The sequence below is a fragment of the Balearica regulorum genome, chromosome 7, assembly GCF_011004875.1.
Source record: "Balearica regulorum gibbericeps isolate bBalReg1 chromosome 7, bBalReg1.pri, whole genome shotgun sequence".
Classification (NCBI taxonomy): domain Eukaryota; kingdom Metazoa; phylum Chordata; class Aves; order Gruiformes; family Gruidae; genus Balearica; species Balearica regulorum.
In genome coordinates, this window is record NC_046190.1 from 3,757,291 (window position 1) to 3,772,152 (window position 14,862).

At 38.8% G+C, this 14,862-nt stretch overlaps 1 protein-coding gene across 1 annotated transcript; it reads left to right on the forward strand.

Annotated features, from left to right (window-relative positions):
• The first annotated feature begins 829 nt into the window (after positions 1-829).
• TEX36 (testis expressed 36) lies at positions 830-14,042 on the forward strand. Its single transcript, XM_075757664.1, has 6 exons — positions 830-933; positions 1,712-1,843; positions 4,386-4,466; positions 5,785-6,465; positions 8,940-8,995; positions 13,969-14,042. The coding sequence occupies exons 1-4, from the start codon at positions 883-885 to the stop codon at positions 6,031-6,033; spliced, it is 513 nt and encodes a 170-aa protein (XP_075613779.1). The 5' UTR covers positions 830-882; the 3' UTR covers positions 6,034-6,465; positions 8,940-8,995; positions 13,969-14,042.
• Positions 14,043-14,862: the final 820 nt, after the last annotated feature.

Below are 14,862 nucleotides of genomic sequence, written 5' to 3' on the forward strand. Positions count from 1 at the left end.
AAAGAGGCCTCTTACCATCCAAGTGTCATGTTCTTTACAGCCTCCCAAGGATGAGGAGGCAAAGTCTTGGCTTGTGCTTGGTTTAGTGAGTTCTGCCTTGTCTACAGCTCACCCACAGGCTCATTGCACAGTAAGCAAGGGCTTTGTGCCTCAGCTTTTCTTTATCTGAAAAATAAGCCTTATGTTTTGGTTGGTTCTCCACTTCCTCATCCATAAAAACATGTTACACATAATAAAAAAGTCTGCTACATCCATCTTAGCAACTACATAATAGGAATATTACGTATTTGTGCCCTGCTGAGCAGCACATGCTGACAGTTAAATAGTACCAATGTTTACAAGTCAGTGCTCAAACTCAATGGTAACAATATCCTTAAGGTGCTGTCAGGTTGGTTTTTTTACAAATATTGTTTGTGTATGTGATTAAGATATACGTATGTGTAAAGGGATTTTAAAAAGAGCATGACGTTACATCTTAAAAATAATATACCTGATGTCCTTGTTTTTTTCCTCAAAAATTACCCTCCTTTCTTCAGATATTACTATTCAGATTGTAAAGTGTCATTGAAGTAATTGTGCAGAACTAACGAATTTTTAAACGGAAATCCATTTCTCTCCCATTTAAGACAGCATTCAATACTTGTATGAACTTCTCCCCACACCCCCCTTCTGCAGTGGACGGCTAAGAGCAGCGTTGCAACTCGTTCCGATCTTACCGAGACACCAGAATCACTCAGTGACGCAGTCAGGGAAGCTCTGAAGTCACGGCGGAGGACGACTAAGGGAATGCTGTTGTCAGAGCTGTGAGCGGGACAAGCGGCTGCCGTGGCAACCGGGGTGCCTGGCGGGGGGCCCGGGCAGAGCCGGCGGCGGCGCGGAGCCATGCCCAAGGGCAGGGGGTCCTACTCCGGCGGGCAGCCCGCCGGCGCCTGGGTAAGCCCTTGCGCCCCCCGCGGGGCTTTTTTTTATCCTTAAACTCCCGAAAAAACGCCGTGCTAAGGGTGACTGGGTCCTTTAGCCGGAAACGATGTTTCCTATTCCTGATGTTGAAGAGGAAAAAGTGCCCTAGGTAGTGAGAGCAAGTATGTTAAAGCAGGATTTTTTTTCCCAGTTCCAACAGTGCTGGAGGTCTCTTATTTTATATTTAGCCCTAGCTGATTTTCTTTGTCTTCTGGAAAATGCCAGCTGACGTTTGCCTCAGTTCTCGCCCTCCATCGGGGGCCCTGGCTGGGACGTCTGGGCGTACCAGGGCTCTAGGACACATGCCTGGCACAGGCGGTTCTTCAGTCTCTGAACCCGTGGGGCTAGTGTTTTTCTGAGCTGCTCTCCAAAAGTTTCACACTCTCAAACCTAAGGTCATACAGCAGTGGGAGCAGCATGGGGAAGAAAAAGATGTTATAGCATAAGTGGTTTTGCTAGATGGATTATCGCTATATAAACAGTTTTGGAAAGTTCTGGAGAAATCATATTCTTGTCTGGTTACTAATCTATGTCATAAGGTCTTTATGGTAGGGGTTGTGTTGTGTGTGGGAGGCTCTTGATTTTTCCAGAGGCCACTAGGTGCTGCTACAATCCAAATAATAAAAAATAAATGGGAAAATAAAATTTTGCCCACATTTCTGATCAGATTTATTCGTTTGGGGGTTTTTGTTGTTGTTGTTGTTGGCTTTTTTCTTTTTTTTTTTAAATGGATCCCAATTTTATTTTCTAGTTTGCTCACGTTGGAATGTGCCAGAGTCAACCTGAGTCAACTACAAGCTCTGCACTAAAACAGGTCCAGAACTCAGGAGCAGCTCGATATATCGAGGATAGATTGCCGCTAGCATACAGAGCTCGAGAGCAGGTGAGTTACTGTGGCAATACGGTCAATTTACAGAGCTCCTTTTTGCAAGATATCACTTGCTAAGTTATAAGTAAGACTAGCGCTTACAGTAGTTAGCAAAGCAGTCATAGTGGAGTGGCAGACTTTGTGCCTCAGGGAGTAAAATGATTGCTAGCTATGCTAAGGAACAAACATATTTTGCTGTTAGTTATAATTTTGGATACTCGAAGTCCTGCTGTAGTTACTGCTGATTTCCGGCATCAATTACTTTTTCCTTTTATTAGCTACTATAGCTGTTTGAGACATGTTTATGTGCCAGAATGTATTAAGATTGATCTCAATCCAAAACCTGTGTGTGAAGCCCTATATGAGAGTTTAATTGAAATTTGATTATCTGGTTTGAATTGAATGTCAGAAATTCTGTATATTCTGGCAAAGGATTACTTTTTTAAATCATTAAAATGTTGAAAGTTTCCCATTTGAAACATTTTTAAAGCTTGTTTAAAAATGAGATTTGGGACAGTTTTGGGAACAAAATACAATATTTTAAAATCATGAGTATTTAAAATGTTACAATTTCATAAGCACGTTTTTATGTCCTTACTTTATCATCACACTGAGCTTTGCTTCACCCACCCACCCACTCACTTTGTGCACAGAATATTTTCTATTTTCATTTTCTATAAACATAGCAATTATATTGAGTTCATTTAACAGATTTCGCTGTAATGAAATGGGCTGGGAAGGAATATTTAAAAGGGAAGCTTGGGGCTAGTGAAAAGAAAGGGAGAAGGTTATACTGTAACATGAGTATACATTATATTGATATTATGTATACCTTTCTGTGGAGTATCTGGCCTTGGCCACGGTCTGAAAAGGAGAACCAGGTTAGATGGACTGTTTATCAACACTAGTGTGACTGGTCACCTGATGTTTTATGCCTTGTATTTATCAGCTCTTCACTGTTGAAAAGAATTAGTGGAATTCCTATCTGTCATAAATGAAGAAATAAAATGAGATCAGCTGTGAGGGTACGAAGACGCATTAAAGGCTAAAACGTTATGTCATAGGAACAGTCTGCTGATAGAGTGTTTGAAGCTCACTGCATGTGAAGCTGGATGTCTCTAATCTCTTTGTGTGAGGGAACTCACTGGCTGTGAGGTTAATACATTTTCTCAGAAGTATAGGACTGTTTAAGCTTATATTACCTCTTATTTCTTACTTCATGATAGTCCTATAGTTATTCTGTAATGGATTTTTTTTAACTATTAGTTAATATGAGGAATCCTTCCAAGAGATGATACTCAGTATTTACCATCTCAGTTTTCAATTTTCCTGCAGCATCTAGGCACTAGTAATAAACACTATCCCTGAAATGTTAATATTGACGTGTAATTGCAGTAGGATATTTTAGTAAGTCTTACATTTTACTGACTTATAAGGTGCTTGGTTTTTTAACACAAGTATATGAGAATGTATCCGTTGATTTTCCTTGTCCATTGAACTACACTCTGGTTGAATCTGTATGAGAAAAGAAGTGAATGTGTGGCACGTACCTAAAAAAGGTAGAAAATCTGTCTAGTACACCAAATACCCCTTCTTCTTGCTGGCTTAGGCCTCCAGTCACATTAATCTTTAGAACTGATTCAGATTCACTTACTCTTGAAACACTTTTTTAAAATTGTGTTACATTAAAACTTGCTCTTCTATTTAGAGGTGAATGTTACAGTTGGAAGATGAAACATGTATTCCACAATGTTAAAAGTAAAAATTGCTGGAGCATTTACAGAAAAAACATAGAATTCCCAACATGAAGCAGGAAAATAATGCTTGGGGAAGAACAGAGGCAATCTAATAGTCCAGGAGAGTTTTCGGTGTTTCAATTTTTAGCTATTTTATAATATTGCAATGGTATAGAATAAACTTTAAAAAAATGAAATATGTTAAATTACTTTTAAAATAGTTCTTTTGCAGTTGTCCTTTTTTTTTTCTTTTAAAACTCTAGCTTCATTTTAGAGACTGGATGAACATTATGTTAAAGAATGAGATTATAAATTAGTTATGCAATTAACATCTCTTCCACTTCCCCTGCAACAAGCAGTATACATGACATTCAGTACATAAATCATAGATTAATTCAGTTTTGAAGTCCCTTTTGTAGTTCATTTTAATTAGCTTTAGGCTTAGTAGTGAATCAAACAAGGCAATCCTGACATATATCTAGTATTTTGCTGCTCGCAGACAGAATGTATCATTTCTTATTTGAAAATTCACACTTTTATATTAATCATGTATATAATCAGCAAATCAAGGGAACACAAGTCCTCCTGATGATTTGCTAAAATAAAATAAAATAAAATTTAAAAAAAAAATACAGAGAGTTCACATTGCTCCTATAAAATTATGTGCCATTGAAGATTTAACATCTGAATATGACTTCTGTGTTAGAACATAGGGAGCTGTAATTTCAGCATCTGTCAGAATATAAGATCTAAGACTAGTAGACTCCGAACAAGATACGTGGAAATTCATAATTTTTTGCTGTAATTTCTTTTTTTTTCAGAGAGCAGTGAGCAACAATTTCCCATTTTCTTCTCATGACAACAGACACTGTCTACAGAATGTAGGAGAGTATTTTGATTTTGTAAGTACCCAGTACTGAGAAAAACCAAGCAAGCTCATATCTCAGTCCGCCAGAGATTAAACACAGTATCTTTTCTCTCCCCTGCAAAAATTATAGATGCTAAAAATTGTGAGAGAAAAATGTAAACAGCAAAGAAAACCACGCTTTTTATTAGTAGAGGGATGGGCCTCCTCTGGGGCTGGCACAGGTATACAGCAGCACACATGGTCATTGAGAGTGGCAGAATTCAAGGGGAACAAAACTCCCATGATTTGGGTCTCTGACACGCATTTTCTAATGGTCCTGGTTTTTATGTCATAACATGATTTTGTCCAATTAGTCTGCTAAAAGTGATTGGCTTTGTGTTGATTTTTTGTAGGGGTCTCAGCCACTCATAATTCACAGTCCCACGTATTTTCACATATTTCCACATATTCAGCCTTATCTTTATCATAAGTTTAACCAAAATCCATAGGACACCCACAGTATATCACCAGAATGAATTATTTTCCAGTCCACATCTATAATACACCGGTTTAAATGTATGTTGCAGAAGCCACCACTTTAAGTAGAATTTAAATTGTTTGGGGCTTTTCTGTATGTAAAACAGTTTCATGTTTTTCCACTTTTCTTAGACTGTTGACATTTTTCTAGGCAGCAAAATAAATAGTGCAGTTCACAAGACAATGAGTAGAGGAGGAGGAAGTGAATTGTGATACTGAAACTTCATCTGACTTTGGGTTCTCTTAGACCTAAGTTTTTTTGGTATTCATTATTCACTGAGTAACCTCCATTTCTGTGCACTTTGTGCAGTGTCTCATAATTTTAGAGATACTGATCAACCATAATTTCAAATAAATTTCCTGCAAGCTATGGAGTGTGAAAATCAGGCTCCATCTCTCTGTGTTTGGACACACAAGGGATAGTTTTGAAGATTCAGATTTCATAGTCTGAGTTTTTTTTATTTCAGTCCAAACATAAAATTATTAACCTATTTCTTTGGGTTACTCTGAAGATTAATTTAGCTGAGTATCGCTAAATAGCTTTGAGTATATAGTATACTACGGAAATGCCAAGTTTAAGTGGTTTATTAGTACTAAGAGATGGAAGGTCAACAGATTTGTCATTATATATGCAACCAGAAATGTTCATACAGGCAAGTCTGACATTATTTTTAACTTGCTAAAGATCAGCCATGAGTTCTTGAAATCACTGTTGTAACAGCTTCGTTAACTTCCCAGTGGGGTAGTGACTGTTAAAAGATTCATCTGTGAAACTGTGATTGTAAGTCATATGTTTACATGAATTTTCTTTTTTTTTTTTTTTTTTTTCCCCCTAGGGTATGGGCCGGAGGAAGGTGGAACCAGAAAGACGGCAACAGAACTCACAGAACTTCTTCCTCTGGGCTCACGAAGCAGTTCCTAGCAGAGAGGATGGCTTAACTGTTTATCAGACGTCATTTGTGAATGAACAAAACACTGAGAGCCCATTTTGTAGGCGGTATCCAAAACACCACTCAGAAAAATACTGCGCTGACAAACCCATTCCTGAGAATGAAAAAAACCTGCAGCCAGCCAAGTCATCTTAATTATAAAAACACCTTTGTAGCACTGACTTGTCATCAGAGCCTTTTCTCGAGATCTGAACTACTTGTCGCTCAAATGGATGATGAAATAAACATTTGTATAAAGTGAATGTGGTAGTACAGTTCAGAGTTCATTGAAATCAACAATCATATGTTACTCTGAAGACTTACATTGCTATAAAAATTTTAATGAAGAGGAGCATTATAAGGAAAAACATGTTTGTACGTACTTTTAGAAATACCTCTATTAGGAGAACAGAGGTAGTGATTGTACTTGTGTTATTTGATACTGGTTGACCCTCATCTGGATAGAAAAGTTCCTTCAACTTCAGAATAAGTGGTATGGCTGTACCTCAAGCAGCTGACAGCATCAGTGTTGACAGAACTGGATCTTTGAGGGTTTACCACAACAGGGAGCCAAAACTGCGTGTTCAGGTAAGAGAGAAACTTTTCTGAAAGGTTTCACGACAATGGAGGTGGGTTAGTAGCTGTTAGAGAAACTAGATAAAAAAGAAGCTGTGCATTAGATTGATGTGCAAAAGAATTGTAATGTTTGTTATACACAGCAGTTGTATAAGTAAAGGAAGGAAGGATGTTGTAAACAATGTTGGCATGCCCGTGTGTGCACTCACAAAACATGAGTGTACGTATGTACATGTCATTCATGGCAGTAAGGGGAAAAAAAAAGCTCAAGCTGAAAGTTGGAAGGCTGCATGAAGGTTTGAGTTTGAGGTGGACTGGATCTGAAAAGAACTCATGATTTTATAGTTACATGTCCCTAAGGAAGTGAATTCAGAATGAATCTTCCGAGCATGCTGCTCCCAGAATACTTACTGGCTTTAGGATATGGAAGGCATGAGGGTCAGACCTCCAAATAATGTGTTTTCCTCTTCTGGATCATTTCCATTAATATCAATAAAATAATAAACCAAACTGTGTGTCTGAAAATATACTAGAAATACGCTTGTTGCTATGCAAAATAATGTTGACTAAAAAAATTTATGCATAAGTTTATGGGATAATTTCCTTTGTTTACAAGATAAATGGAAAAATAAACCCTCAACCCTAAGGAGCACCTGCATTGTAAGAGATGCCTTGAAAGTGGACTATGTCAAGAAATGATTTCTGCCTTTCAGTGAACAGATACATCTTTTTGTATCAGCGTGCAAAGGCTGACCTTTTTGTGTGGCATCAAAATCAATTGTATTAGAATATTTCCCCAAATGCAATTTTATTAGCACACGCTGAAATAATAAACTACTATTTTTTTTTTTAAATGAGGATCCCCCTACTAAAGTTCTTGGGGCGCTGCACAATGCATAGAAATGCAAAACATCATTAAACAATGTAAAAACAGATAAAAAGCCAAGTAACATAGTGTTATTAAAAAGAATTCTATTTTCTCAAAGTAAAGACAGCCTGCCTGACAACTCTAGAGTCAGAATTTCCAGAGCTTTAGCCAAAAATTTCATCTCCAAACTGATTCAAAACTAAAGTGTGTGCCAATCACATGGTAAGTGAAGTACCCCATGCTGTTTGGCATACTCAAGAGGGCAATCTTGGACCTCCATCAGAAGGAAGAAACACATTCTTGCTACATTAGTAATGTTTATCTGTGGTTTAGCATTACAACTGGATATGGTGAAATAAATTGCTATAGTTTGTTATGCCTTAAAACATGGATAGAAAGATTCCAGATTTCTTTTTTTCCCCCTCTTCGCCCCCCCCCATTTTGACTCAAACATGGATTTTTTTATTTTTTTTTTAAACTTACTGTGGATTAATATATGTTCTCAATGATACTGTGATAAAGATTCCAGAGGAGAAACTGGAAAGCTCACAAAACCACTCTACAAACTGAAATACACTGTACTGAGTTGAACAAAACAGGTGATTCCCACATATCTCATGCTCTGGCTGTGTTTCTTGGGTAAATAACATGAGATACAATATACTGAATTTCAAAATGAATGATAAATGCCCCAGATAAATTCCAGAAAGTCATAGCCTTGCATATTTTGGATAGAAACCATCAGTTTTGTTTAATCTTGTGATAATAGTGTCTCTCAGAATAAGGCCCTGTTGAGTTAAAATATTTTTGCAAAATGGGTTTTTTTTCCTTCTTGGGGGATGAAGGAGAGCGGAGGAGAGCTAGTAACTCCTGTAGAGGTGTCCTAGTCAGTGCAGGAATGTGCTCCCAGCTGGCAGCTCATTAGGATCAGATGGGTGTAGGTAGGCTCAGCAGAATGAGCATATTATGGATTAACTCAGATACTACTATGGAGAGGTAGAGGTTATGCTCTAGGTGGTGCTCATAAAGATGGACTTACTTGTACCTTGTTTTATTTAGGAAAAAAAAAAGTTTGTTGCAGAATTTCCTTGAACAGTATTATCAACAATTTGAACACAGCCAAAACCTCTCTACAGAAACAGGCTTTGTATTACAGTCCTTTTGAATGAGCAGGTATCATGGCCCTCTGTTTTTTTTCCTGAGCCTCCATCAATTTAGGGACTGTCTATACAGCTTTCTTAAGAAGTCTCTTTTGGGTTAGTTTAAAAGTGTTTTCAGTTTGTTAGCTAAATTCACAGAACAAAATTGATTTTCAAAAAATTAAACCAAGGGGCTGTGCAGATGGTTGCAAGTTCCTTTGGTTTAATGAGTTGGTACTCACCAGCTGAACCCTGCAGCAGGCTAAAGCTGATCATTAGGATGGCTGAGCTGCAGAGTAGCAACTGTGTCACTTAACTTTCTGTGCCCTGGCTGAAGGCAGTTTGCTTCTCAGATTGTATCACTTCAGCTGTGTTGGAATACAGTCTTACTCTTGTGTCCGCATGGTTATGTCCACTTGTTTAAAGCGTGTTTTGGGTTTGGGTTTGTTTGTTTTTCTGCCCTGGTTGCTGATAACTAGAACTGAGAAAACAGTCTCTCTCAGAGCTGCTGTCTCTTGGATCACGCGGCCTCCTGGTAAGCTAGATGTCAGCTTTCCTTTTATAGCCGCTTCATTTATGAAATGTTGTGACCTGTGAAATGCTTTTAATATTCATTTTAACCCTGATAGACAAACTATTGATGTTGTATGATAGCAGATTGGTTTTGGTACAATAGGAGGCAAGATTTAAATTTTGTCTTTTGTTTACTTGGTCTCCAAAGCAGCTTAAAGAGATGCTTAAAGCCTGAACTGCCTGCCTTGTGTGGAGGGTTGGGTGGGAGGGGAAGTGCTGCTGCTCCTGGAGCTAGTAATTCAGTGAGGATGCAGCAGCTTGACTTCCAAGTCATCTGCTGCTAATCTAATCACTCTCTGTTCATAATCAAATCACTCCATGTAGCTGAAATGTTGTTTCTTAGCGTGTTCTCTCAAGGTTAGTCTGAGTGAAGTAACTTGATATAAATGTTACGCTGAAGATGAGCCCTTTTCCTTCTCTGGGCTGTACAGTGGCAATGCTGTTGGAGAGCTGTTGTCTAAACCCAAAACTGGTGCTGATTTATTTACAGTGATACAGTTCAAGTGTGGATAATATTAAACTTCAACAAATGTTCTTAAACTGGTTTAACTTTATCCTAGCTGAGCAAAATATTGGTGTGTGGTGGCGCTAATGTTGAACTGAAAGGCTAGGCCTGTATCTCATAGAAATGTTTATGTTGATACAGTGGCTGTGCTGATTGACAACAAATAAAATTTCTGAAATTAAGTAGAAACTTTGGATTAGGCATCTCTATCCTTAAAACAGAGTCTGCAAACTTTTTTTTTTTTTTTTTTTTTTAATTATTCCTTAAAGTCCCCCCTGCTGCTGCTGCATTGTGTGATGAGCAGTAGGTGGCAAGTACAGAGCCCCATGCCGCTCTGGGGTGGGAAAGAACTATGTAGACCTGCTTCATCCCAAATTTCTTGTTTTATGCCTGCCTCCCCAACAAAGTAATAAAATAATGAGCTGTTAAAACATTATCTCCGGAATATCTAATTAAAGGGAAGTCTATTCAACAGGGATGTAATCCTAACTGACCTTAACTTGGTGTATGGCAATAGTGGGTGTGAGTGAACCATTAAAGCACCCATTTATGGTTCAGGCAGGCAGCTGTGTAGCGTTTATGAAAAGCACATTATCAGCTTGCTCTCTTGTCTGATCATGGTTTGTTATACTTCAGTATATTCACCTGAAAATGAAGTATCTCTATTTATCATTTCTTAAATGTGGTGTACAGAAAGAAATGTACTTTGAGATGGGTCAGTTTCAGCCCAATAGAGTGAAAGAAATGCTACTCAGAGGGACCTCTGGGACGTGTCTAGTCCAGCTTGCTTGGCAGCACAGGACTGGTTCAGATGTGGCTGTGTTGATTTGAGTCTAGAAAGCCTCCAAAGAGGCAGCTTGCACAACCTCTCCAGGTGACCTGTTCCAGCAGTGCAGTGCTAGAGAACAATGTTTTCCTATTATCCAGCCCAAACCTCCCAGTCTGCTCTCTGTGATACTGCCTCTTAGTGCATCATGGGGTGCTACCAAAAAGTTTGGCTGAATCACCTTTGTCTTGTTCCTCAAGTCGTCACAGACTGGTCTTAGCTTTACCTTCACCAGACCAAACCAACCCATTTCCTCAGCCTCTCCTCACAAGCGACGTGCCTCTGACTATCTTACTTTTGCTGGATCCTGTCCAATTTCTCTGCAGCCCAAAGTTGGTCCCAATATTCCAGGTTCAGCCTATGATGCTGAGGTAATAATAACATCTCTCAGCCTGCTCACAGGAAGTGATTCTCAAAACTTTAATCTTTCCCGAAACCAATGGGTTGAAATCATCACCGATAGTCTGTAAAACAGGGTTTTAAAAAAAAACAAACCACAAAAACAAACAACCCCCTCAAAAAGCTAGGTGAGTCTGCATTTTCTCCTTTCTGAGGTTATGCTAATTCTGTAGCAAAAGTGGAAACTATGTAGAATTTACAGACACTATATATATTTGAACTCCTGTTAATCTGGTGGCAGATGCTAGAGAGACACCTGAGTCCCAGAAGTCGTCCGTGGTGCTTAAAATGCTACTTCTAAACAAGTCTAAAGTGCCTTAGTCTTGACAGCACCGAGTTCAAACCTGTGTTGGGGAAAAGATCCACAAATTAATTATTCTCATGTCACCACCATGCTTTAAATTGGGAGAATCAAGTTCTTCAGAGAGTACATGAAGAGCAGCTATTACCATGTCTGTGTGTACGAACTTAATTATTACAACACCCATTTGAAATAAGTCCTGTTTTCTCCTCTGTTCTTGCATTGTTTCAGGGAGAGAGTTATGGCTTATTACACAGTGGTGCACGTTTTCTTTACTTTCCTCTTCCTGAAGCTGTCTCATGTCCATGGAATATTTAGATGTTTGTTAAATCAGCAAGAGAAAGTTTACATGTATAAAGGAGAGAGCATGATGACCTAGCCCAGGGGTTAGGACACCCACCAGAGAGAGAGGGCTGCCTGGGTCGGGGTCCTTGTATGGCTTTTAAATTTGAAGTAAACATTAATTGAAGCAAGGACTGGAACTCAGGTCTGCCTGCTCACAGATGAGTGCTGAACTAGAGAAAACCCTGTGCTTTCTTTTAAGCCCAGTGTTTAACTATCTCATACAAAACGTGGCAGCTCTGGCAGAAGGGATATAGTGTGGTCTTCTCTCCAGACTACCTGAATCCGTTCAGAAAATCAGAAGAATCTTAGGAATACTTTCCCCCCCCCCCTTGCTGTGGAATGTCTAGAAATAGTAATATGATCATAAAACACTACCCTAATACCAATCCTTGCAGTAGCCCTATGGAGTATTTAAGTAGTAGTACTCATTCTGCAGATGAGTTAATTGTGGCGTGCTGTACTGAGGGTGATTGCTCAGTCAGCAGCAAAGCTATGACTGTAAAATGGAGGAGTCCTGACTCCCGGACTTTTGCTGTAACCAGCACTTCTTTCCATCTGCATAGATTTGCTATATACAGTGTTTAGAGCTTCATTAGAGCCCTAGTTGCCTGCCAGTGTATTATTTTAAGAAACTAATGGCTGTGTGTATGTTTTTCTGATCCTCTTCAATATTCTATGGAATGAGAGAAAAAATTGTAACTCAAAGTGTGCTATTTCTGAAACAGAAGTGGTTTTTTAAATTTGAAATCAACATCCGCTCTCCCTCTCTTAACTCCTCACCCCCAAAAATAAAGATGGTGTTTAGGTTGTCCAGCATATTCTGATACCTACAAATGGTAGTGCCTACTATGCAAACAGATGTATCAAGTACTGTGTTCAGATGTAAATTCTTGTGGGATCAGGCTGTATAATACTAACCAGACCTTCATGCCTCAAATGGCATTTTAGGCATGCATTAATGACCCTAAGCGACAGACCTTCTCATCTTATTGCTTAATTAATCAATGGCCCTGTGGCACATTGGCAGTGCTCTTTTTTCAAGCTGTGCCTCCCCTCAGATGATAATCAGATGGTATATGACTGTATCTACTTATGGGAAAGTCAAAACCAATAAATAAAGTTTAATTTCTTGATTCCCCTGGGATATAGTGATTCTTTTTAAAAGTGATTCTTCAGTTGAGTTGAAATTAAAAACCAGCATGATCAACATATTGTGTAATATTTCATGGATGGAGTTAAGTACCAGGTTTAAAGACTTAAAAAAGAAAAAAAAAAAAAAGTGGAAAAAAAAGAGAAAAAAAGAGGACTGGCAGGAGGGGAAAGACTGTTGATACAGAAGCAGATTTTTTTCTATCAAAAATGCCTAATCCTATTTTTGTTGCTGGTGTTAAACTCTACATTGTCAACTTTTAAGCATTACTGTGAAGGTTTTCTGTGCATTTATGGCATTAATTTTCATTCTAAATTAAGCTTGCTATCATTTGGAATAGAATTAACATTTAATCTTAAAAATATTTTGTAACGTGCAATACAGTGAGGTACCATAGGAGGGCAGATGTGTTGAACAACTTTATTATGGTATGTGTTACATTAGTGTAAGATCTACTGTAGTGAGTTGAATTCTTGGATTTATACCGGTATCAGTGAGCTCTCAATCTGAGTGATTCAGACACAAATGGAAATATGTAAGTCTCATGGTTTTTGTGAATTTAAATATCTTTTCTTAGTTGTTCATTTTCAATGCTTACAAAATTCAAAGATTTTTCAACCCACAGTTACTATTTTTTGCTTTTGAGAGCCTATAATCTGACTACAGTTACTTATTTAATCACTGACAATATCCAGCAACTTAACAAAATTAGTTGTTTAGTTTACTACTTAGATTTAATTCAACTTTTTATTTTTCTAGCATCAGATTTTCAATACATGCTAATTTATGCTAGTTTTCTTTATGCTTCAAGTTAAATTCAGGCTTAAAGTCGTCTCTGGGTTTAATAATTCCTTATGAAATTTCAAATTCCTTCCAATCCATATTTGTCTTTTCAAGCGAGTGGAAAAATGAATGAAACTTGTTTTGAGGAAGAAGTGTGTGTATAGTTTCATGGCTTGGATGATGCCTTCTTGCAGAGTAATTGGGAGGGACCCTGCCACAGTGATGGGTTCCTAAGCCCTGAGCTTGTGCCAAGGTCCCCACCAACAGACCGTTAGATTCAGAAACACTGTCTCGGAAAATAGTTATGATCTCCCCAGTCCGTCTGTTGGGCTCTATTGTTCCCGACCCCTAAGCGTCACAAAAGGGAGATCCCTGCCGAGTTGTTAAGCAGAGGCTGTCCTGCAACCTGGGAGTCCTGCTTTCCTGTAATGATTGTAGAACGAAGTCTTTCAATGGGCAATACTATTTCTTCTGAAAGCAGAGAAAAATTTCCAGCATTTTGAGCTGAAAGAGTAAGAAGAACGTTTCATCTGTCTCACATAACGAAGTCCCTGAAGTAGAAGAGGGCTTGTTAAGCAGTGAAGACATTAAGAGCCACAATTTCTAAGACAAATCCACTCCTTCAGATGCAGGAATGACTGTAGCAGCCTGACCCTTTCTTGCTGTTCAGCTGACCCCACTTCTTTCTTCTGAGACTGGCCAAGTCTTCTCCAAATATGCAGTAGCACCTGCAGAAGGGATTCAACCCGGTTTCCTGCAGTGTAAAGCAGCTCTAAACTGCTGTGGAAGCAAATGTTCTTAGGTCATGGGAGAATGATGTGGAAGAGTTCTGTTGTCCCTATCCCTGACAGCCCATGGAAGGCAAACCCTACTGTGCTCTGCAAGACGAGTTGTCCCAGGGTCTGTTACCAGATGAGTCAGCCCTTGCTTGCAGAAGTGGACACTTCTGGTACATATCCTTCTTTGACAACACAACTTCGGACTATTAGGTTGTCCCAAAACTCCTTTAAGGAGGTCCCCTCCTCCCTTAAGGCGGAAGATCCTCCTCACCTCCATTCTCTCCCTTATTCTCTGGTTGCTCTTCTATGTAAACTGTCTAGATTCTGATCTTACTGCCAGAGTAGATATCAGAAGCCAATATGGCAGCTGTCATACAGGCGAAGATCCTGCTGAGATCTGTGAGAATAATTCATGTGTCGGAACACAGGCCATCTGATAATTTTATTTATCTTGATGTGCAGGTGTCTTGTTGGATAAATTCAGAATAATCTCAGCCCACTGCCCAGTGTATGGTCTAAATGCTGGTATCGAAGACATGAATAAAATCTGTCAGAACTGTTGGTGTCCTTAGTACACTACAGTCTGTCTTCACGTTTTCTTTGCACTCTAATAACGAGTATCGACAGCTTTCCTTGTATAATGAAACCCTCTCCCATTTTCCTGAGTGGCATGACTGTAGGCTAACATGCCGACATTGCTCTTTTACAAAGATGCAAAAACTTTTATAGCCGGCTATGTTT

Excerpts from the sequence above, each read along its gene's own strand:
- TEX36 (XM_075757664.1), top strand. The coding sequence starts at position 883 with ATGCCCAAGGGCAGGGGGTCCTACTCCGGCGGGCAGCCCGCCGGCGCC. Across the intron at positions 934-1,711 it reads GGCAGCCCGCCGGCGCCTGG|TTTGCTCACGTTGGAATGTG; the intron begins GTAAGCCCTTGC and ends TTTATTTTCTAG. Across the intron at positions 1,844-4,385 it reads CATACAGAGCTCGAGAGCAG|AGAGCAGTGAGCAACAATTT; the intron begins GTGAGTTACTGT and ends TTTTTTTTTCAG.